A 26,463-nucleotide genomic window follows, 5' to 3' on the forward strand; every position below is an offset into this window, starting at 1 on the left:
ATTCTTTTCCCCCTACAGTACATTTTCTACACGGATGTGGAAAAAAAAGAATCACATTGATTAAGATTAAATCACATTGCCCTTCTCTCTTGCATAAAATTCTTCTATGTATCCTTTATCATTGCCTGAGATCATGAACCTATACTACTGTAGGCTGTTCTCACCCAATTCTGCTATGTTTCAGCCACATGGGTATTTTTTAGGTTCTTCAAACTTTTATGCTTTTTCTTCTGCAGGACCTGTGTTCATTCTGACTGGCCTGTTCTCCTTAATCCAACTCCTTTGGCACTGCCTCTACTCCACTCTTCTCATACTAAACTTTGGCTCGTCTATTCATCACTCCACCAGGGAGGTATGTTAGTTGCGTATCTAACTAACCGAGGTTTTACATCCCCTACCTTATTCTCTATTCCAGGCCCTTCCATTCTTTCATTCACAGCAGACATCCACATTTATATTTCCTTTTTTTCTTTCAGTCTGTTTAATACATATGTGTGTGTGTACACACACACACACACACACAGTTTAATTTTATTTCACAGTCCCTCAGCTACATTTCAACAACCAAGAAGGCAAGGACTTTGCTCCTCTCCTTTACTGTCATATCCCCTAGCGAAGTACATAGAACAGCCTCAATAAATGTTGGATGAATGAATGAATGGACAGTTAAAGGACTATTATGGGCAGTTCATGGTGGGACTGCAGGAGTGAGCTGAATGTGTCTCTTAAGGAACTTCATTAATTAGAGGGGGATCTACAAATACCTAAGAGACAAAATACCTTAGGTGGCCAATAGAAGTATAAACTGTTAGGCAGAAATGTATAACAATATGAGCTGATTTTTTTTTAGTTCTCAGAATGTAAGTCAATGTGTTAATTCCTTATAAACAATTTCATTTACTACAACTCTTTGAGATATGGTATATTAACATCTCTATTGTACAGTTGAAGAAAATAAGTTTATGAGGATCCTATAGCTGTTCAAAGATGAAAACAGAATTTGAACCTAGGCCTCCTTTTTCCAGAGTTTTCATTCCTAACCATGAATCATAAAAAAAAATCATCACTCACAAATTATATTTAAATATTTTATATTTTCTTCTTATATATGCTATTATTTTCACTTATGTTAAACTATGGATCTTTGTGAAAACAAAAAATAAATGTTCACTCATGGAGAAGGGAAAACACTGAATCAACTATGAGACATTTTTAATGAGGCAATCAGATTTAATTAAAATGAAATCTTGAAATAATCTTTTGCACCTAAATGTCTGTTTGCTCAAGTACCATATTGAATTTAACTTTGTTGTGTTGATAAGAAAACTCGAGGTCAGATGTTAGGGAGTTGAAGAAAGATTCAATTAGACACTAATCAGATTGGGCTCAAGGTCTAAAAAATGATTTAGTTTGACTAGGTTATACCTTTTATCATATATTATACATCCTCTTTCTTGTGTTTCCTAACATTTATTGTTAAGAGATACAGATTTTCCTGTCAACTTTTTTACTTAGGGAACATGACATTATTCATCTGACACCTATCACAACTGACATAAATATTTATATGGATTTCCAGTTTGTGAAAAATATTTAAATAATTACATGAGGTTATAAATCATGGTAAGTGTGAGAGGTAGTGGGAACTCAAAACCTGCTATTATATTTAACAACTTAATAGAAATTAACTTGTATTGAAGTTACTAATTTTTCCTTGTTTGATGACTTTTTCTTTATATATTTGTCCTTCAAAAATTGATCTTTATTTTGCACCCTATAAAAACCAGAGTGCCCTATTGTATGTTAGCAAACACCTTCCTTGTTACTGTTTTTTCTGTGGTATTTTTAATAAGCGTTTTTGCCAGTTACCTAAACTAAAATATGGATAGTATTAATTTTATCTAACAGTTGAGATAAACTATTAAGACAATGAGGATACCTTAGCTGTAAATATTCTATGTATTAATAAAAACCAACATAGGCTCTGAGAAAAAAGAATACAGAACAAAGGATTTGAGGAAAGGGGAAGAAAGAACAAATTTAGGAATTTAGATTATTTAGTGAGATATTTTTAGGAAAGAAAAATGAATAAAAAGCATAATTGTGGAACAAATGGGAAACCAAGATTTGAGTCCAGACATTCTGCTTCTAGAAATACTATTTACTCCTATGCTATAGTATCTAGAAATCAGTATTACTATTATCTTCAAATTACATCACATAAGAAATTGTATATTTCAACAAAGCATAAATAAAATCTAATTAATATATGTGTCACAGAAGTACAGGCTTAACAACATATCTCTACCACTTCTATGAGGACACTGGCCTCAGATATAAAATATTTATTTTCCAACTCCTATATTTATGCTATACATTTAAGCTCCCCATTCTCCAAAAACATAAAAAGTAATGACAGAAATACACTGTAACAACATAATTTATTTCAAAAAGGATGTCACTTTTTCATTTTTTTTCCTTTTTGGTTTTGTTGACATCATGTTGATTAAAGAAGCCCTTGGATATAGACATTTTTGTAAAGTTTTCTATTAAGTTTGTACCACTTTTAAAATGTGTTATTCTCTAAGTACCAAGATACCAAGGAATAAAAAACCTCTTGCAGGGTATGAAACAAATTGCTCCCATTCAGATTCAGATTGATTTTGGTCTACAGCCCTACTTATCATTTAATTAAATGGGAGTGCATTATGCAGAGCTGTTAAGGAAGTGGTGTAGCAAAAAAAGCAAAGAAATGTAGCATGAAAATACATTGTAAATTATATAGAAAGAGTTTTCACAGGAAGATGTGAGTATTGCAGGGTCATCTATACACAAAGTTATACTAAAAAGCATTCAACATACAAAGAGAAAACATGAGTGAAAACAGAAGAGTTGTGGGACAATGTAGAGGAAAGCTTAAAATATTGGGTCCTTTATTTGTCAAATAAAGTTGTCATGAAAAAGGACCTTGGCCTCATTTCCTTTACCTCTAGTTAGTAGTGGTAGGGAAATCATTTCAGAGCATTTAGCATTAGATTTAGTCTTTTGCTTTGTTTTTTTCTTTTAAGGTAAGTTAATAGCTGTGGCATCCATAGAACAACTCAATTGAAAAAGTTAAAAATTTAAATCTGTGGACCAAGAAATAACTTTAGTTTACTTTAGCAACTGTTATTCAGAATTTTAGGGAAAGCAGGTAAATGAATTAGAGGCCAAATTTCTAATTTACTGATTAAAGTATTTATTTGTAGTTGGCAATATTTAGTAAACATTATTTAAAGATATAAACAATAAGTAATAAAATTGTCAAACTTTATTTTAAGATTTTATTTATTTGCGAGAGAGAGAGAGCACAGCAGGGAGGAACAGAGGGAGAGGGCCAAGCAAACCCCTTGCTGAGTGCAAAGCCCAACATGGGGCTTGATCCCATGACCCTAAGATCATGATCGATAAATTCTGCTTTCTCTTCTAAAAAAAACTTAAAAAATAATAAACGAATGAAGGTCATCTTAGGACAGCTGTATGTTGACATACTCAGGAAATATAAACTATGTGATTTAAATTAAGACTATATAGAAATCAAGTTCATCTGATTAATTCTCATTTAGAGTCAGAGCTGCACAATAGTGCCCCTAAAAATTTATCCTCATAACCATGTATACAAATTTTGAAAAATATATAAACACATTCTCAAATGTTCTGTCATCATCTGCAAATCATTTATGGAAAGTCACTGATGTACCGTTTAAAAAAGAAATGACATCATTCAAGATTTAAAAAATTACCTAAAAAGAGTGTAATGATTATATAATCAAACTTCATTTTCTTTATGAGTAAATTAAGATTCAAGGCATTCAGCAATTTTTATATAGTTAACCAGAGACATAACTGGGATTCAGTATATAACTTTAGATCTTCATCTTAATATTAGTGTCTCTCCTAATTTCTCTTATTGAAACAAACAAACAAACATATTTGAAGTTTACAGTTTCCTATACCATACATTCAATCTAGCCTCTAGAAACTTCCAACTATTGTCTGATTTTGCATTATCTATTCCTTGTTGGCTCTTCATATTTAATTTATGAACTATGCAATATCACAGGAGTTAAATCACAGTGTGAGAGGTAGATTACTGAGAGAGAAAATTTACAACTAAAAGAAGAGAAAGATGCAAACCATACATACAAATATTATACCAAGTATTGAAAATGATAAATATAGTCCCCATTGGCTCTCACATACTCTGGCAAAGTATAAAGATTGATTTTGGCAAGTATGTAAACATTTCAATATATGTATGCATATGTGTGTGTGGAATGTATACCAGGAGGTTAGAATGGGGCAATTCCTGACTTAGATTCAATGGAAGCATTAATTTAGCAGACATTAAGAGTTAAAAGAATGTATGACAGATTAAGCTTCTTATAGGAATCATTTTCAAAAGAAATGTAGGGGAATCTATTTTGGGACTGTTGGACCCTTCAGATACAGCAAATATTTAAAAAGGGGACAGAGGGAAGTGAAGGAGATGGTTGAGATTATTTCCTTTGAGAGAACCCTTGTAGATCTCTGAGTACCCCTTCCCTAGACTTTTTGAGGGAATGGTGGAAGAATGATACCTTCCGGTGTTAGTCTAGTGATTCAATGGGATCACTCAGTTATGAAATTTGTTTCATGCAGTTGGCACATAAAAAAGACTGGTGTCTATTCATGTCTGAGAAAGCTAAAGTCGAAATTACACAGGAATAAGATAAAACTGACATCTGTTGAGGAAATTCAGAGGGTGAGAGAAGAGAATGCTTCTGTGTGGAGATAAGCCCTCTTTTTGTGTTTCTCAGAGCAAAAAAGAAAAAAAAAAAAAAGAGCATACCAATTTCTGGTTCACCAAGGAGGATCACGGGGTTTGGAGATTTAAAATAGCATCTTTTGGGGATCTGTAAAGGAGACTACTTGAGGAGTAAAGACTACCTTAGCAGAAGAAGGCTGGGGGTATCAAATGGCTGGAGACCAACTCTGGAAAGTGTCCATTTAGAATACAGATGCACCCCCTAAGGAAAGAGACTGTAGAAGAAATTGACCCAGTTGGAATCCCTGAAAAGGCCCCAGGACTGCCCATGACAGAGTCAGCCTGAAAATCAGGACCAGAGAGTATGTAGCCTGTTTAGGACTGAGGTCAAGACCAATCTCTTTACCTCTTCTCTGCTCTACCTCTGTTTGATCTCAGCGAAACCTAAAACAGCAGCAAATAAGGAGTTTAGAAGAAAAAGGAAGATACAAGATGGAGAGACAGAAGAGTCAGTTTCAACCCTCTCTTTTATTTGCACAAGTACCTGGCTAATAAGTGCTAGAATGGGAGAGAGGGAAGAACTTAACATTCAGTGACATTTAGTATTCTGATTAATAGCTGGGGCTTGGTATACTAATTATAGAATTGAAACTGTGTGTCTAGTTTTATGGATGAATTGCATCCCTCCAAAATTTATATGTTGAAGTCCTACCCCCAGTGCCTCAAGGTGTGACGGTATTTAGGGATAAGTTGTTTAAAGACGTTCAGTTAAAGTGAGTACTTTAGGATGGGCCCTAATCCAATATAGCTGATAACCTTATGAGGAGAGAAATTTTAGACATGGAAAGACAGAAACCAAGCCTGAGTGTGCACAAGGGAAAGGCCATATGAGGACACAGCAAGGAGGTGACCATCTGCAAGCCAAGGAGGAAGCCTCATAGGACATCAAACCTACCTACATCTTGATCTTGGGACTTCTACACTCTAGAATTTGTGAAAAATAAATTTCTGTTGTTTAAGCCATCCAGTCTGTGACATTTTATTATGGCAAACCTAGCAAACTAGTTCACCAGGGTAATGTGATCACAAGAGCTGAGTTGTCATCCTGGGGAAGATGTATGTTGAGGGTATTTTTCTTCTGGAATAAATTCTGGAAATTATTTATTAGAATCTGTTAGTATATCCCACAGTGAAAACTAAAAGAAATCTGAGGCTTTCTTAAAACTTAACATGCATTTGGATATTTTGCTTTTTGCATATGGGTACCACACTGCCTGAATCAAAGAATGAATATCCATACATAGAAAATGAAATGATGGAACATATGAAATCATGCTTCAGGTAGATGATCAGAACATACTCAATCAGAAACATTCATCCCACTTCTTAAATACAAACTTACACCTTCTCAATATCATTGTGGTAGGGAAAAGACAGATCTGTCCTACATGTCTGGCAGAGTAACCATGCTGAAGAGACCCACAAAAAGGAAAAAAAAAAAAAAGAAGAGAAAAGAAATTAGTTTTCAAAGAAAATAATGTTTTAAAATTTTTAAAAGGGGAATGTCAAAATTTTGTTGAATGCTTTTATTTTATGGATTTATTTTAAGCTGCATATGGTGGAGAGGAAATCATAATTTTTCAGATAATTATAGATTCTAACATTATGAAATAAAGGGAGATCCTGCAGGATAATGATCATGTACAGTAAGTCATAAAAAATTAGTGGACAGTAACACAAAGTTGAGGAACAATGGGAAAAATGATACTATATCATATTCTCTCAGCTTACTTATTGTGATTTTTTTGAAAATATTTTCTTATTTCTTACCATTGGAGAACACTAGCTCAGGTGTCATAGGAGGGCTGTCCACTGCACCTGCCAAGGCAGTAGCCCCTGGCCACTTGTGGCTTTTGAGAATTTGAAATATAGCTAGTAAGACTGAAAAACTGAATTTTTAATTTCATTTTATTGTAACTAATTTTAATTTCAACTTAGAAATAGGTAGCATGAATTATTTTTCCATTAAATGCAATCTTATTGTTTTGGTACTACATTTTAACTGTTGCATTATGTAATATGTAGTTTTTTAGTGAAAGTGTTGGAAGCATACATAATGATGTGTTTATTGGAATATTTTATGCACACAGTAAGAATTACAGTGAAATCTAAGTAAATAACAGTTGCTAATACATTGAAATGTTGTACTTATTATTATTATAAGTAAATTATTCTTCTAGCCTGTTAAAAATCAACTCGTCCCATTGAAAATTTAATGTTAAGTATGAGTTGTTCTGTAAGTATAAAATACATTTAGATTTTTGAGACTCAATTGAAAAATATAATGCAAAGTATATCATTAATATTTTACATTACTGTTGAAATGTTAATATTTTGGACATAATAGTTGAAGTTAATTAAATTTCATTTTGCTTGTTTCTTTTACGTTTTTATGTGGCTATAAGGAAATATAAAAGTGTGTGTGTGTGTATTACTACTGTGAGAAACTTTTGTGACTTACTGGCATTGCAAATAGTATATTAAGCCAAATAATTTTAGACTCAGGAAAAGTCTATTTTTCCATTATCAAATGATCTCAAGGTCCTGAAATATTAAGGAATCCATTCAAGTTCACAGAGTGGAGGCTGTAGCCAGATTTACCAACTTCTAGCCCAGTGTTCTTTCCAGAACAATACTTGTACAAAGGAAATTTTATTCTTGGTAATCTCTCTTTCACTACCTTTGCAATCTGAGGTTTTATTTTTATTCTTATTTAAACATCTGCCTCAGGAAAGAGTTAGCTGGCTTTCTGTTATGTTGATAAACTAGAAAGATATGTATGTTCTTGGAAATTCAACGTAAGTTTTGAACACAAAATCTGGAGGCCCATGTTAGTTACGGAAACTCTAACAAGTACTTGTTATGTTTTCTGTAGGAAAGAAGGATATATCCCAATGCAACAAAGTTGCTTTCTTGTTAGATCAACAATATAATGTTTTAATTTGACCTTTTCCAACAAAAATACACTGGGCATAATAAAACTATTGCCTTTCCTAAGAAAGGCTTTATACTTCCCTCACCTTAGCTGTTTTATAGCTACAGATTCCATCTTGGGTTTTCCAGTAACAGTCAGTAGTACCTGATCTAATAAAAAATCAGCCTATAACAGCAGATGATTTTGTTGTTTGTTTCACCCCGTAGACATATGGTAGAGCAAGGAAGATACTCTGCTGGTATCTCACATGGTTAATTTGTAAAACGATTGTCTGTTAAATATTTGATATAGCTTACTGGGACTAATTTTCATTATAATATCTACCGTACTGAAACCTGTGTTAAACAGAATCCTTTTTTTTTAAATCAACAAACAAGCACTTACATTATGTAATCAAATAAATATGAGTCTCCAACTAATTATTGTGAAAAGTTGAGATATTTTCATTTCAAATAATACCCCTATTATACATAACATGCTTGAAATTGCCTTCCAAGTCATTTTTAGCAAAACAATAAGGATGGTAATGTTTCTCCTGCTGCTGCTGCTGCTGCTAATAGTAATAATAGCTAACATTTTATATAATGCTTACTCTCTGTCAGACAGTATTCAAAGTGCTGCCCATATACTAACTAACTTAATAACTGACATCATTGTTTTATGAACATGTCACTTCTAATCAAGGACAGGGTATTTCCACAATTTTCAGTTACTTTTTTCCACCAAATTTGATTCTCAATGAATTTTAGCCTTTTCTAAAAATAACAAATCTATTCTACAAATTTGCAAATTTGAGGATAACTAAGGTTGGAGTTCATAGCGGATTTAGAACAGGCTTTAAAAGCAAAAACTCTTCAGGGTTCAGACCTGGTCCTGCTATTTTCTGTGACCTTGGTCTTCATAGTTTTTTTCAACAAGGCTGCCCTTAGCTCAAACAGGACATCTGAGTGAATCAGACAAATAATCCCCTTTCTCTAGGTGATGTGGGATCAGGCATGGGCTGAACCAGATGTGAACAGCCCCCACTTGCCACCTAGCCTGAGTGCCCTCGTGCAAGGCAGGCCTGTATCACTTGTCCCAGAGTCTTTGTTTCTCGTTTGGTAAAGTAGAGATGGTAATACAATCTCTGGGATATTGCGAGGAGTACATGAGACAATGTGTATGCAAATACTTTGTAAATTGTGACACATGCATATGAACTTATTCATTCATTTGTTCAGCATTTATTTGGCACCTATAAAATGGTAAACTCTGGTGATGCAGGGTTAAAAGGACACAGTCACTGTCTTTAGGGTGTCGCAAATTATAAAACCAGGTAACTATAAAACAATGCAGAACTCGTTTTCTAGCTTTTTAATAGTAGATAGAATATTTATATTGCTCATATCTTTTAATTTGCACAGATATGTATTATTCTTTTAAGTAAACAATACATCTTTTTAAAGTCATCCAATAGTAATAGACAGTAGTATTTTTTTGATGGTCACGTTGAATTTGTCATGAACCAGAAAGTCTGAGTGATATTAAGAACACCGAGTAACAGCTAGTAGGGACTAGAAACTGAATTGTGAATGCTGGTCACTGGTAGTATGTAGAAGGAGGTGCCCTGTTGTGACAGATATGAGCCAAATGTTGTATTTTGAGGCAATCCAGAAAGAGATAAGGCAGGTCAGGAGTCAGAAGGCAGTGCACATGCTCTTGGCCCAATGAGAGTGGCTAGTTATTTTCCAATCATATTATTTCAACATTTTAATAACCCGTACCGCAATAGTACATAGACTATCATAGTTTTATACCATAGATATCACATCACCATTCTAACCTACAACTACTCTGCATCCCTTATTACTCAAGTCAGATGCCAAGTATTCTGAGAGTTTTCCTGGACCATGTATTCTCCTTCACTTCCCATATGAGCTTGTATTTTTTAAATTATAATACTTCATAAATTGTTTTTCTTGTCATGGAATATTCATTCATCTTTTCACACACTAGACAGGAAACTCTGAATTCAGGGACCGAACTGAACTGGACTGAACTCAGGACTATGTAATTTGCAGAGCCTAGCTCAGTGTCTGCTACAAAGTAAGTGCTCATTAGTATTTTTGTTGAACAAAATTGGACAGACAGTAAATGATGGAATAAATAAATGTGTCATAATAATCTCAAATGGGGCTTTGATCTAAAAAATTATTTTAGTTTAATTAAATAACATTAGCAATATGCCTCATTTATACTTCAGTTAATTACATAACTGAAGAAAGATCAGAATATGTAATAATAAATTTATTGTCACATGAAGCCAATCCTACCATTTATAACTTCTAGGATCATTTCCCAAAAGGTGTCCTGAGGAAGAGCAGGTCCTAAATAACCTTAAAAGGTATCATTTGCTTAAATTGAATAATTCAGGGCGCCTGGGTGGCTCAGTTGGTTAAGCGACTGCCTTCGGCTCAGGTCATGATCCTGGAGTCCCGGGATCGAGTCCCGCATCGGGCTCCCTGCTCAGCGAGGAGCCTGCTTCTCCCTCTGACCCTCTCCCCTCTCATGTACTCTCTCTCTCTCTCTCATTCTCGCTTTCTCAAATAAATAAATCTTTAAAAAAAAAAATTGAATAATTCAACTTAAATTTGTTTAACCCAGTGATTGTGGAGTTTTTGGGCCCCAAAGTTGACCGTGTGTGACCACCATTGCCATACAACTTTAAACTTAAGGAAAATCCTTTTTTTTTTTTTTTTATCATTTGAAGGAACTTTTGCTGAATTGCCTTTAACTATTTCTGGATATCTGTGATTTTGAATTAAAAAGTCTAGGGATTTTAATTCTGTGATGTTATTTTCGAATGGCATGGCAAAACTACCTATGAAATGAATGCAAGGTCCACAAGCATTGCCTCAGACTCCATTTTTCATACTGACATGGAAGAATCAATCATATACAGTGTGTTTGATTGCTTGTACTTGTTGTGCCTGATGGAATAAGCCCTTTGAAGGCGATCTTGTGCAATTATTAAATCCTTACTAAAGACAAAATCACCTGTTCAATATACGTGTCATTGCCACAGAATTTATAAAACACTGAATTCTGTTTGCTAAACACCAACTTAATCACTTATCTTTTGTTATATGCTCATTCCTTAGGTGATGTAACAAAATTGCCCTCACTAGGTAAATGTTAGCATTTAAGAATTCTTAATATGAGTAAAACTCTCTCATATATATTTATCTACAAATGAATACTAAATGGCACAATATTGAATCACCATGAGGTACGACCATAAAATGATGGCAGTTTTTGTAATCTACCAGATGTACTTTGAAATACAAGAAATTCAAACAATTATAAACAAAAGTGTTATTCATGAATTCATTACATTATAAAATTTTAAAATACTTGATAGAAATTATATTAACTGAAAATATTAACCCAAAGATGCTTGGGATAAGATAGTAAATATTATAGACTTACATATTTAAAAAAAAAATCAATTTGTGATTGTAAATGTAGCTTAAAAAATTATTAAATCAGTATAGAATATATTTTAAACTTATGTAGGAAATATAATATGTATATTTCTTTGATCAGATCAGTTTTGAATTTAATAATAGCTGGACTATTTTGAAAATCTAAAACATTTGTATTTCTTGTTACTATTATTCTTGATACTGCGGACTTTCCCCATTCTTTGAGCCCTTGGGGATCCCTTTGATTTCAGAGAGTTCTTATACAACTTTGACTGAATACTACATTTTTTTAACGTTCATATCTAGATATTAGTCTTAAGAGTTATGTTATGGTGAAAGAGAATATGAAATATAAATTTCAAACAGTTTCTTTTTCAGATCAGGAGGTAAACCTGGAAGACATAGTTAATAGAGCTTTACAAAACCTATGATTAGTAAAAACTAGGACATGACACAAAAAAAGCTTTCCCACTGTCTGATAGGAACAGAAAGTGTAAGCTGCCCTATTGTGTAAAAACTCTCATGGAGGATGGAAGTTAGATATAGTATAAGCATCTATATAAATTTGTTAAACTATACTTTCTATAGGAATTAAGTCTGAAATCATACATCATTCACTTATGGAAAAATGTAAGCCCCTGAAAGATATACCCAGATTCAGCAGAGCACCAGAATCATATGTGTGCAGCAAGTGGGTAGTTTTACACTTTACTAACCGATGGGTATTGGGTAGCAGATAAGTAGGAGTGAATTAACACAGAGCCAGGACCCTGCCATGGGGTCATTATGGTAAGGGAAAAAGAGAATTTATAGTAGAAAATGAGGCTTAAAGAGCTTTAGCTAAAGAGTAGATGGGAAGACAGAGCAAAAGGTGTCACAGAGTAGAGTCAGAAAGGTGGACACCTGACCATCCTTAAAGAGCATATCACAAGTTGCCTAGTGGATACTACCAATAGATGTCTACAGGATTCCTAGTTACCAAGAAGTGACATCTCCATGGAAACTGGTTCATATTTATGAATCAGAGCAAGGGTTTAGATATGAACAGGCCATATCTGTCCCGTATTTTATCCCAACACTACTAGGTCTCACAGGCTATCACTTATATCTAGAAATTTTCTTTAAAAAAGAAGGAAGTGATCTAAAACTTGAAAGTTTGAGCTTTTGCCCCAAGGAAGTTGAGTTAACACAAAAGAGATGTTTTTCCTAGAAGAGACTGGCAAGTTTATCTTATCATTAATAGGAAAGCATGAGCCAAATTAAAATGTTATACCAAAATGATTTTTTTTCAGTTGTACAGTTGTCAAGCACTATATTTTAAACCTACTACTCTATGTTTTAGAAAGTATCACCATTGGATATTTGATAATTATCTCCTACTCATAGTAGTTGCTGTATTTGAAAATACTAATCTAAATCACAATCATTTTGCTAAGATATTTCTGGATTCTTACAAATTCCATGAGATTATAACATAAGGTTAATATAATTTCCCTTTCACTTTTTAAGATATATTGACAAATGGTTTATATAAATGGATTAAACCCCAGCCTAAGAAAGAACACTTAGCAAACCATAAAGATTTTATTTTAAGCATTATTTTTTTAAAGAAACAACCAAAATACTGGCTTAAGAGAAAAACACTTAGCAACTGAAAGCCTTAAGGATCTTTCTTTAAATAATAATAAATGATATTTTCCTTCTCGACTATGTCAGGATCATTCTAATATCAATGTTATGGAGATTGATTCAATTCCTAGGAAAATAATGAAAATTTTATAACAGAATCTCCATATCATCTTTAATATAGTGATTTCTGTGACTACTTCTTAAGTACATACATTCTTTCTCCTTACATTTTCTTGCTGTACTTTGCTTAAAAATCCATTGTCACTATCACTTGTTGGTAGCAGCTGAGGGAGGACCCCTCCCCCGCTATCTATGGGAGAGGGGGAGAGGAACCATGAGAGACTATGGACTCTGAGAAACAAACTGAGGGTTCTAGAGGGGAGGGGGTGGGGGTATGGGTTAGCCTGGTGATGGGTATTAACAGGCGCATGTACTGCATGGAGCACTGGGTGTTATATGCAAACAATGAATCATGGAACACCACATCAAAAACTAATGATGTAATGTATGGTGATTAACATAACATAATAATAATAATAAATGAATAAATAAATGTAAAAGGAAAAAAAATCCATGGTCACCCTGTTTTAAGTGATCCTTTTAATCAGAATCTGAATGTAATGGTTCCAAAATACCTTTTTCTCCTAAAAGACATCCATCAAAAACTCTGGGTAGTCTCTGTGTTAATGCATATAGTTAACTCACAACCAGAATAAAAGGACTATAAAACAGTGAGGTGAGATAAATGAAATATTATTCCTAATATTCTACTCTATATCTAAATTCTCATTTTATATATTAAAACTTTGGTCCAACTCTAAATACAGTGAATCATATGGCTTAATTTTAATTCATAAATGTTAAAATGTTTAGCAAGATAAAGTATTTTACTAGAAATTATTGTTTGACTAATGTTAAGCAAAAATGAATCACTAACATTGTGTTTCTGACATACAATGCTTCACTCAGGTTACTAGTTGTGTTTCACAGTGAACAGTCTACTTCAGAGAAATTTGAAATGAAATAATAATTAGTTTACTGTCAAGCACATCCACAAGTTCTGAACAGAATTTTGGTCTGAGGGATATATAGGAAGATGGGCATATAAGTTTTAAGGATGGGAATGAAAAAGTAAATATAGTTAGCTATGGAAGAATTTAATTCTATCATTATCAACTAATATGGTAAAAGGCCTTAAATGTTATATTGGCATGAACTATAAACATAAATTTATATCACAGAGGAAATGCTATAGGGAGTTTTTAATGGTTTTTTTAGACAGACCAATAGTTACTTAGACCATTTTGACTATTAAATATATTCATTATCTCTGCCTGTTGTGTAGACATTGTACTAATTACAACGATTAACTCCATAAACCAGACATGTTCATTAAGCAAGAAGTAAAAGAAGTTTCTTTTTTTTTACCTCAGAATAAAAGGAAAAAAAGAGAATTTCAAGATGAAAGGAATGATTTAACACTGAATGAGACTTGAAGGAAAAAAAAGTGATGTTCATAATAAAATCAAAAGGAAATAAGATACAAGATTAGAAGTTATTCTCAAACACTATACACCAATGGAACTCAACATCTTATTCTCTCAAAACTCAGTAAATGAAAATAACTAGCTGACTTCCTAACCTTAAAATAATGCTTTTTGTCTAATGTATGAAAAGGGGATTATTTTGAGGTAACAATTCAAGTACAGTTTATGAATTTTCCCACAGTAGGTACTCACTAAAAAATAAATAATACCTACAATAATATGAAATATATATAGAGAGAGTATCTCTTGAATTATATTAGCAAAGCCCTACCAATTGTCTTCACCAGGAAAATAGCCTAATTATCCATGTCCAACATTCTGATTACAGTAAACTATGTACACCTAAATTATCTGAACCAAAAGTTTTGAACTTCTCTTATTATGTCACAGTCCCACCTCCAACCTTGAATCCCAATGACTCACATTGATGGTTATCAAATTAAAGGAGGAGTTTTGTGATTAGAATGCTGGGATGGGATTTCTTGTGCTTTATTATAAATGGATATACCAAGGTACACAAAGAAAAACTGATGCCTAAGCAAAATTAGAAAAAAAATACAGCATTACACAAATTGCTTTGATGTTGTGCTTTATTTGTAAAATTGAACGATATTATTTTAAAAATCATTATGAGTTTTTATAACATAACTCTATTTTTTTTAATTTCACTTTAAAATTGTGTTCTAAGGAAAAGTCCTTTCTTCCCTGGAGAAGTGGGAATGTACTTAAAAAATGTAGGATTTTTCATTTTTACATGTGGTTCCAGGATTCAGATTTCTGTTTGATCACAATTTTTAAACTATTTCTATCTCATGGTTAGAAAGTATGTTTCTTATCCATTTCCCATGGTTGATTATTTCTTTCCACTGAAGCATCTTTATTCACTGAATGTCTGACTTTTACTCATAGAAATCCTAATACATTTTTAATTGCACAATTATGTGTCTAGCCACTGTGTCTTTTTTTTTTTTCCCACTGATGGAGAAACCAAGGCTCAAACAACTCAGAGAGCAATTAGTAACCTCACAAACTCCAATTCTTAGTCTTTCCCTTATAGATTACCCGGGACCCCTGATAATCTTATTTATCTTTGTTCAGTAAATCTGCACTCACGTTTATGTCAAAACATTTCCAAATCTAAGAAGTGGATACTCCTCCAAAGTTGTTTTTCACTTAAATTATGTGCATCTAAAATGTCACAGGCCTCTGTATAATTGAGGTTTATAGCAGTGCATTCTCAATACAATTTGAAAGTTCCATTCATTAAATATGTTTTTCTCACCAAAAAGACACACAGCTGATCCCAAAAAGGATGACAACCTCTTTGAGAAACTAAAGTATTTTCCTTCCTAACTTTAAAATACACTGTATTTCCTATTGATGTATCTTTGTTAAATTGAAAATAAGTGTCTAGAAAATATTAACCCACATAAGAAGAATCACATAAACAAGATTATGGAAGAAAAGGGAAAGTCAAAATGTGATAAAATCTGTAAGAATTTAGAAAACATAATCTATAATATAGAAATTCATATATTTGGATAATTGGAATTAATTATATGCTGCACTTTCTTAAACTTACATGCCAAAGATAATTTTGTGATTATCTACAGCTATAACATCTTTGTACATTAAGAAAATGTGAAATGTTGAAAAACTTAAAATGAAAAATGTTGTAATAATGTTTCATAGTTGAATAATGGAGACTGATGGGTAAAAACATAATACTTTTAAATAAACACCATCTAGAGGTAAGGTTTTATGTATTGGACAATTGTCATCTGAAAATCTCCTTCCAATTTAGAAATTAAGAACACATGATCAGATATTTATAGAAATGGGAAATAAATAAATTTTAGGTTTATTATAAAAATCAAATGACAATGCTATGGAGGTTTCAAAAAATAAATATGAGGACTTTCAAACACCACAGATAAGAAAAATGACACCACTTATGTGTGACGTAGCACAATTCAAGTTCTCATTAGAAGAATTTTAATGAAACTTGAATGCAGGAAGAATTTTAAAAACACAAAGACTAATATAGTAAAATGATATTGAAATAAGTTTCTTGGGGGGAGAGTTGAAAATTAAAGAGAAAAAAATTTTGAAACATAGTAAAGATAATAATAGGGTTTTCAAAGAAGGGATTTCCAATATAAATAAACCCCGGGGGAAAAAAAGAGTCGGTTTTATTTTAGATAGAAGTGGACATATTCAGTGTGGGATCTGGGAAGGGGGAAGCAATTTACATACCAAAGGGAATTTATTTAAATCAAGACTTTTCTGAATATTTTTGAGTTAAAATAGAATTACATTTGTTAGCGTGTTATCCACTACCTCTACTTAACCCTATTTAAATTATATCTGAACCAAAAGGAAGCTAGCTTCTAACACAATTTAAAGGATGCTCTATTGAGGAAAGCGTGTTAGTGTGTCTATGTGACTACGCCATCCATGATGGGACATACAGCTAATGCCATTCAGGAACCCTTAGTAAGTTTGCAGTTAATTTTCAAGGTTTTTTATAAAGAGCACAGGTTAAACAGAAATGCTATGGAGAAAATAATCAGTCTTTGGAAACCTAGAGCTTCATTAAAACATTAAATTAATTCAAAATAAAAGATAACGGTAATAATCACGGGGTACTCAATAAATATTTGAGTTATTAAGAAACTATTATATGGAAACCTGGTTATGACTTTTGTATGTTAATTTTTGTTCTCTTTCATTGGCTTTAATCTAGACACCAGTGATATGAAATGGTAGCCTAGTACAATGTAAAACAGGATGATTAGCATTTCATGCTAGGGCATGTCTTTCAAGTTGTCAGAATTATGAATTTTACAGCTATTTAAGTTTGCTTCTTAGAGGGTTTTTTCTTTTTTAGCCCAAATTTGTTTATAGTTGTCTAGGTAAAATGTTATTTGGACATAATGCAGTTAGAAAAATCAGGCCTAAATCAGGGAAGTTTTAAAAGGATACATGTAAAGGTGGATTTTTATATAATAAAACCTTTCCTTGATCATATTATAAAGTCATAGCTTCCATTTTCTTAGGCCACTTTATTTCCTCTACATTATGTAGATATAGATTACACCAAAAATTACCCTCTTTTGAACTCCTTTTCTTGAAGAAAATTGAAAAAATGCATACCCCATAAAACACTTCCTTTCTATTTTACTGCAGTGAATTCACTGCTAGGCTCTTTTTCACTCCTGAATCCAGATAGGCAATGCTAGAAAATCAAATTGAACCTGAAGTTACTTAATAAAAGTCAATATAAGATCAGCAAGTGGAATATTGAAAATAATAATTAAATACACAAATCTATTGGCAGCTTTGCCCTATTATCTTATAATGCAAAACAACCCTATCTAAGGATACCAGTTTCATGGAACCATACTACATAAAGCAAATGAAGTATCATTTTATTTTTGAGATAGATCATGTTTTTTCCTCCAGGTTATACATTTAAACATAAAATACTTTATTTCTATTCAGATGAGGAAAAGCCATCTGACTGAAAGATTCCATGAATCTAGTAGAAAAGATCACCACATGAGTCAAAGATGAGAGTCTTTTGAATTCCTGCCATGCCATCTGTTTTAACTCATTGCAGAGGAATTAGAGCCAAAAAATCATACGGCTGGAAAACCCCAAAAGGAAGGGGTCAACCCAGAGGGATAAAGAAGCTCCACAACAATTTTTTTTTAATAGAAGGAGTCCTCTGATTCCTGAAGTACACAAAAATTTTAGATATTGAAGTTGGAAATTCAACAAAATATTATTTCAAAATTTAAAAGTGACAATGTTTGAAACTGGTAAGATTCAAGTTACTATACTCTGGACAGCTATTTTTAAAAAATATATAAAAGTAATTTTCTATGCATATTTAATTTTCAATTTTAAAAATACAGTATTTTATGATGTATAATGTATTCAGTTATGAGAAATGCATAGATTTAAGAGCATATTTGCATTCCTGCTTCCATTCAAATTAACTACATTAGCAATAGAAATTATAGATTTTTCTACAGTGGGTTTTGTCTAAAATCTTTACTTTTAAGTTATTATTTTAGGGATTTTTGTTACAGTAATACTCAATAGACTATTATAAATGCCAAAATACCAATCACATTAATCTGTTACTACTATTGTCAGAAATCTTATTGATAGGATGCCTATAGATAGGTTACTGGTCTTCGAAATACAAATTAATTGTTGAAATTTGTATTCCAGAAAACAGTATGTGGCCTAAATAACATTTCAGGTATTAACTATAAGCTACCTAAAGTCACCATATTAAATTTGTAAAGTGCCTAAGACTTAAGACTACTATAAAGGAAAACATTAAATGAAAAAAGAAAAACAGATAAATGGAAAAATGTAACACTGGCAGTGCTCACAATTCCCTTAACAGGAGCTGATACACTACTGAAAATGAAATGAATTATTTACATAAGTAGTCTGAGGATAAAGTACACTAAACCCACATAATATTAATAAACATCGTAGAAGCTACATTTTCATTAAAACTGCATCTTCATAATAATCTTGTTCTAAATAAAGTTTTTTCAAGTTAATACATCAAATACTATATCTCACTTATTCAAAATTATGCCTGTTAATAAAAACAACGGATAATAATCCTAACAAGGTTGATTAAACTAGCAATAGCAAACACACTGTATATGAAAATGGATTTCAATTGATGGAGAGTCTATTTACAACTGCAGATTTTCGTCAGTGTTTTGTGGTACAGCTTTAGGAAGCATGTCTATTTGCTGAAGCACTTTACTAAAGTAAAGCATGACATCTGTTACATATTATCTTTTAGAGCCCATAATATTCTTTATTTTGAGCACCGTGCTATAAAAACCAACTAACTTTTCTATTGTAATTTAGTTATTATCACATTATTGCCTCAGCAAGGGAATGCCCATTTTTGCTTATTCAAATTACCATTTATTAATGCAAAATATATTTTGCTTCTGTCGCAAAATCCAGCTGTATGTACCAAAATCATTTCCCATATCAAAAGAGACAAAGGAATTCATTAAACATACCTTGATATGGAGCACTAAACCCACGATATCGGTGATTGCTGTCTGTAACAAAATGCAGTCTGAGCCAGTTTTTGTTGCTGATAATTGGTGGTGGTATATTCATTCCAGATAACCTGAATTATAAAAGACAACAACAAAAAAATTTTTAAAAACTTTTCAGCAGTAAATGTTTTCACTGAAGTGGGACCCCAAAAAATGTCTACCTGTATACAATATTCATGACATTTCATTTTTAATTTTTAAATACTAATAAATTAGTTATTTTATGCATAGGAAAGTCAATCAGAGAATGGTGCAACTCCAAACGTGCTTTCCAATCAGGTTGCATATATTAATAAAATAAACTGTGAACCGGATAGAATTTTCGATTCACCTAAATTTATTGCCTAGATAATAATAAACATAATGGAGGCTGAGCTGATGGTGCTGGTCCTTAGGCTCCTCAATAATATATCGATATGGTAGAGTTAGAAAACAGACTTCAAAGCAATTGATAGACTCTTTCCACTTAATATATTTTCCAAATTTCATGTTCTATGGCAAATTTCCTAATTTCTTTTCACAGGGCAAGCACTCTTTTAATGTGATTTCCAATACTATAAATTTTTGTGATTAGCTTTCATTATAATATGTAGTCTATAATGCACTAGAGGTCTGCCCCAATTGACAGAGAAAAAACAGATGATTGTATTTTGGATGTATATTTATTCTCCATATATTTAGTCACAAGGTACCATTTCATAGTCTCCTTAAAGCAAGGTAGTTAGAGTAAAACTTTGAAACTATGCGCCAGGTACTGGTCATGGTCAACAGATGAAGTAACTCTCTTGTTCTATATCTTTTGAAGATTTCCAGGGAAGCAGTTTCTCTAATTTCATTCAATAAAGGAAGATTACACCCATATACTCACTCATTTAAATCCTAGGTGTGTGCAATAAAGCCAAGGTAAAATATTCTCAAAAGCTAGACTACTACATACTGAAGAAGGGTTTTTCGCTAAGGTTTCCTAATAACCAGGTATGATGTATCTCTACTATTATTCAAAACTTTTGCTTTTCCTCATCATACAGCAAAATAACTGGCGTGCGTGTGTGTGCGTGTGTGTGCTGGGGGGGGATGATTACAACTCTTCTCTCAGTGCTTTGCAGGCAGTCACTCTAGGGGACCCGTAGGAGGACACTGGAATATACGTTGTACACATTAATCACTGTTGAGATGCAGACATGGTGATCCAAGGACCCTTTATACAACATGTTCCCTTATTTCCCCCAAAACCTACTTTCCCACGATATTTTGGAACTAGCTATCACTTTCTGTGGATGACTATCTGCCATGCCATACAAATATGAATTCACCTTTTCTGTATCATTGTGGGCAGATGTGTCCGCACAGGTGTATAGATAGAATGGTCTTCGCAATATTACTGTGTGGTCCAATGTTCATGATTCTAACATGAACAAGATGGGCTCTATCACATACATTTCTCAACCCTCCTTCCACTTTAGAATGCATCTTCTCTAACTTTTCTCTGTCAATGCCCTATTTTCTCTTTTCATAGCAGTGACCCTGTTTATTGATGTAACTGGCTCCTTTTTCATATCCGAATTTAGCAAATAAAGATATGTATATAACTTTATAAGGTTAAGACTCAAGTTTTAAATTTTTACTTCTTTACTTTCAAAACTATCCAGGTTATGTTTACCTTTGCTTGTTGGTTGGTTTGGTTTAAAAAGCAATTCAGTGAGAAAGTATTTAGATTTGGTACAATTATATTTTCAATAGACTAGCATGTTTCATGCCAAGTTTTGATTTACAATTTGGTTCTCCTCACTTCCTTGATTTGATGCCCATAAATATCCATTAGGGAAAGTTTAAATTATTTTTGACAGTCTGCACACATTTCTAAGTGTAATGAGACTATAATACATGGATGGTTGAAATACATTAAAGTACAGAGTTTGGAGGGAGGCCCTTAGAAGATCCAATAAATGAGAAACAATTCAACAAAGACAACAAAAGTAAGAGAGGAGAGAAGATGGAACAGGCAATAAAAAGGATAAACTTCCCATCTTTCCCAGGGACATCAAAGATAATTTCAGCAAAAGAGGGTAGAAAAGACAAGTAATAGCTACTATGGAACTATAGTTTGCAACTGAATTCACCTTCAGGAATTGAGAAAGGTGGAATTGAAGATATTAGAGTTGCAGTAGCTAGAGGCACAATACAAATGAGATGGAGCAAATAATGGCAACTTAACAGGGGTGCAAATAAGAAGATATTCTTGACAGCCTCAATGTTTCAGCTTATGAAGCAGAACTATAGGTAAGCCAAGACACTGACCATAAAGCAAGTGCACCACAGTATCTCTCCTTCCAAATGATAGTCTGCTAGTATTGAATATTTTTAAACATAATTTATACAATATGGCTTTGTCTATGTCTTATAGAGCAATCTGGAAAATGCACATACATATTTCTGTACCATATTTCATATGCTATCAAGACATCTTAGAAATGGAGGATTGAGAATAAATGCTGCCTAGAAAGATTCCATTAAATTAATTAATTTAGATAATTTATTAAATATGAAAGGAGATATTTCCTAAATATAACTCATTGTTAATCCTGATACCAAGGGTTGGAAATATAGTAGTAAATAAGAAAGACAAGATCCACAATCTTGCAAAGTGAAAATAAAGAAGGTAACATAGATAAATCAATAAGATAACTTCACATGGTGGCAAATGATGTACAAAAACATTAAATAGTAATATGATAATGTCTAGAAATGAGGTTTCAGTTGTTCTAATGTCTTTTCCATTTTATACTCAGAACAGCAACACTCACGATTCTGTTTTAAATTGCTAAACTGGGCTTTAGGAAAATTAAATCAAAGAAAATTATGATAATGATAAATGTCATAAATTTACAACCTACTATTGTTTTTGTGTCCAAGAAGAATTCAAAACCTGTCTTTTGAGTAATTAATAAATTGGAATGGACACAGTAAATTAACAATGACATCAAATTTCATTGAATATTCAATGTAGAAATACAATAATACTGTGTAACTTGCCAATATTAACCTTTACAAAATGTTTTATTTATATAATTTCCTGCAGAAAAAGTAACTAAATCATAAACTGATACTTACTTCTTTTAGTAAACTAATTTAAAATCACATGGAACATTTTCTATTGTAGATAGTGCCTTAGAGAATATGATTGTAATCGGTACAAAAAAATCAGTAAGTGTAAGAAAACTGAGAGAATCACAAGTCTTTACCAGTTTTTAGAAGTGTCAAAATCTATTTTAAGCCTAGGTCTTTGGTGTATACTCTCTTGTCAGATCCTTATTGCTGTCATCCCTTGACCTCTGGTTCTCAACTCTCTTAAAGTTAACACTTGCAACAACAGGTGTCCTCTTTGTGGCTTTAACATCTTTTTTTTTTTTTTTTATCTTTCCAATGCCCTAAAATCATTCACACCTAATGACCTGTCTTTCCTCATCTTTAGTACCCTCAGGCACAATCTGACTTCAAACCCGTAATTATTCAAATCATCAAAAACCTCACTCTCCCAACATACTTCTCCTGCTCTCTCCTAATTTTACTTCTTTCTCTCTCTTGCCCTCTCTCCCTGTCTCCCCTTTTCCCTCTTTTACTTTTTTTGACCCAATTCTTTCTCTGGCTTCCTCCGTTCTCCAAGATTTTGTGAGATCAATTGTCCTACTTTGACCTGTAAAAAATTCCTAGTACGTATTCTTTCATCTTAACTCAAGACCTTTCCATGAAGATCTCTTTAAGGCTAAAATGTCTTTATATATTTTTTACCTTCATTTGCTTACCTAATCATTCTCGGTGAAGCCAGTCAAAGTTTCAAGGTTGAGATAAATACCAAATCTCCTCTTTCATCGCAGAGAACCTTTGCATAGTCTTATCACATCATTTATTATTTTGTATAGTAGAAAGTTTTCCATCCTCACTACTATTTACATTTCCTTTGAAGGTAGATTATTAAATTCCTGGTGCTGAGCACAATGACTGATGAATAGTAGATGTACACTGATGTTATTTATCAAGAAAATACATGAATATAAGCTGTTTGGGCACATGCCCTCTTTTAGTACTTCTTATGGCACTTATCACAACATTCATATGATTATACTGTGCATGTTCTATAGATAAGGAGTTAGAAGCAGGAATCACATTGGATTTATCTCTGAATCCATAAGCACTTTTCAAATTATAGATAATGAACAGCTGCTAATCAAATTGGGTAATATCCTATTACAACATTTCTCAAAGTGTGTTCTAATAAATAGTAGCCACTAAAACTGCCTTTGGGGATAGGGGAAGATACGCCAGTCAAAAACACTTTGAATTGTTGTTTTGTAACCATATGTGGCCATGAAAATCATTGTGAAAATGAATGATTCTAAAATTCATGTGGAAACATAAAGTACCTAGAATAACTGTTTTTTAAAAAGAACTTAATTAGATGATTCATCCTAGTTGATTTTAGACTATCAGTCTACAGTAATAATGAGGTGCTGCTGATCTGATATATACACAGATAAATGGAAGAAAATAGAAAGTTTAGAAATAAATCTACAGATATATGACCAATTGATTTTTAACAAAGAATTCAAGGTAACTGAATGATGAAAAAATATCATCTCGACAAATGGTGTAGAACTGAATATTTTAATACAAAAAATAAGGAAATCACCTCAACCCTACATAATTATTAATTCAAAATGGATCATAGACATGAATGTAAATGCAAAAATATTAAAACTTCCAGAAAAATGCATGAGAGAAAAATTTGTGGATTAGTGGGAGATTTGTTAGATAAGAGAGAAAAAGCATGAATCATTTAAAAAAAGATAAAGTGAGCTTCATATTTTAAAAAGTTCTGCTCACAAAAATACATTATTAAAAAAATTAAATGACAAGCCATAGATGAGGAGAAAATATTTCTAATGCACATAGTTAAAAAGAAAATGTATCTACAAAACAGAAAGTATTTTCCAAATTTGTAAGATAACAGATGACTCAACAACAACAACAACTAAAAAAACAGGTAAAAACTTTGAACACTTCATGGAGGAAGAGATACAGAAAACAAAGAAACACATGAAAAGATGTTCAAATTAAAATGAGATATCACTATCCACTTAGGAAAATGACTAATAGGAATATTCCACTGAGAACTAATACACTCATTAAAATGGTTATCATTTAAAAACTGAAAATCACAAGATGGGTGAGAATGAAGAGCAATTTGAACTTTTATATCTGGCTTATGGAATGCAGTGTGGTACAGCCACTTTGAAAAACAGGTTAGCAAATTCTTACACAATATACAAATATCATTTAACTTAGCAATCACACTCCTAGTATTTACCTAAGAGAAATGAAAATGTATGTACATACAAAGACTTGTACACAAGTTTTTGTCTTTATTATGTCTTCATCTTCATTCATAATCACCAAAAACTGACAAGTGGTCAGTTTTTATAAAATATATATATATATATATAATATTTATATATATTTATATTTTATATATTTATATATTTTTTATATATATATATATTATATATTATATATAAATAGATCTGGTGCATTCATAGAATTATGCTTTATCACTAGTAACAAGGAATTAAATACTGATACTTGTAACAATATAGATGAATCACACAAGCATTGTAATAGAAGAATCGATATACTACATACTATGTGACTGTATATTGTATAATTTTTTTTATATGACATTCAAAGAAAAGGAAAGACAGTCACAACAGTGGGTGAGGGAAACATTCCATATCTTTATTTTGGCTACATGATTGTATATTTTTGTAACAATGCATAAAATTGCATGCCTAAGAAGGTTCAATTTTAATGTAAATTATTCTTCCATAAACCTGGCTTTAAGAAAACAAATCGTTTTAAGAGATTTTTGGCTTGCCTGTCAATAACATTAACAAAATAATATGTATATTTCTCGCTTGGAGCAAATAATTGGAACAAAATAAATGTATTCTCTCAAAGGAAAGGACAAGAAGTCATTTTAAATTCTTGAAAAAGATCATCCTCTTTATGACTAGAGAAATTGAACCTCAAATATCATTATATATATATATATATGTGCAAATATATATTCAAACTATGAATATTCTAAATTGTTTTTCCTTGTACAATACTTCCAGTTTTAACCATAATTACATCCCCAATATATTTATTGCCAATGCATGTTTTTCTTTAGGTCTCCTGAATTGATATTGGTACCAGGAAAATGGTCTAAAAAGCAAATGTTTGAAAAGAAAAAGAAATGTAAATTAGCCAGCCATTTACTTTATCTGTTTGAGTAATAATTTCATTTATCTTTCTCACTGAACTAACTAAAATAAATAGTTTTGTTGGAGTTAGACTTCATTTTTTTTTTCTTGTCACAATTTTTTTGAAACATAGCAGCTAAAGAATGTAGAAAATGTTGAATTTAAATGATCAGTGTATGTATACTCAAGTAATGGTTACAGTATAATTCCTAAGTTTCCCATAATTTTTTTTCATATCGTAAGCACATTATATGAATGCTTTTGAGTAAATGACTAAATTTTTTTTTTAAGATTTTATTTATTTATTTGAGAGACAGAGAGAATGAGAGAGAAAGCACATGAGATGGGGGGAGGGTCAGAGGGAGCAGCAGACTCCCCGCTGAGCAGGGAGCCCGATGCGGGACTCGATCCCAGGACTCCAGGATCATGACCTGAGCCGAAGGCAGTCGCTTAACCAACTGAGCCACCCAGGCGCCCTAAATGACTAAATTTTTAATTGTACCTCTATCACTAAACAGAGAGCTCTTATTTCTACTTTCTTGGAAATGGAAATTGAATAGCTTCAAATTTATTCAGTGAGATGTAAATATCTTCAAAGAACCCTTCAAGAGCATCACAGATATTTTCCAAAT

General features: G+C 32.3%; 1 protein-coding gene and 1 long non-coding RNA gene across 7 annotated transcripts in view; one reads left to right on the forward strand and one right to left on the reverse strand.

The window, feature by feature from the left end:
- CSMD3 (CUB and Sushi multiple domains 3) overlaps nt 1-26,463 on the reverse strand; it is a 1,170,304-nt gene that overhangs the window by 749,109 nt on the left and 394,732 nt on the right. For all 5 annotated transcript variants that reach the window (XM_025871014.2, XM_073893120.1, XM_073893119.1 and 2 more), the window contains exon 6: nt 19,491-19,603. In XM_025871014.2, coding sequence (XP_025726799.1) covers nt 19,491-19,603 — 113 coding nt within the window. The remainder of the gene's footprint in view (nt 1-19,490; nt 19,604-26,463) is intronic.
- LOC141372839 (uncharacterized) overlaps nt 1-26,463 on the forward strand; it is a 61,693-nt gene that overhangs the window by 3,599 nt on the left and 31,631 nt on the right. The window contains exon 2 of one of the 2 annotated variants that reach the window (XR_012378301.1): nt 9,777-9,866. The exons of the other annotated variant lie outside the window; for it this stretch is intronic. This is a non-coding gene — a long non-coding RNA (uncharacterized lncRNA). The remainder of the gene's footprint in view (nt 1-9,776; nt 9,867-26,463) is intronic. 2 annotated transcript variants of the gene reach the window in all.

The sequence above is a fragment of the Callorhinus ursinus genome, unplaced genomic scaffold, assembly GCF_003265705.2.
Source record: "Callorhinus ursinus isolate GAN/ISIS: 27379988/994484 unplaced genomic scaffold, GSC_fseal_2.0 scaffold5, whole genome shotgun sequence".
In the NCBI taxonomy this organism is placed as follows: Eukaryota; Metazoa; Chordata; class Mammalia; order Carnivora; family Otariidae; genus Callorhinus; species Callorhinus ursinus.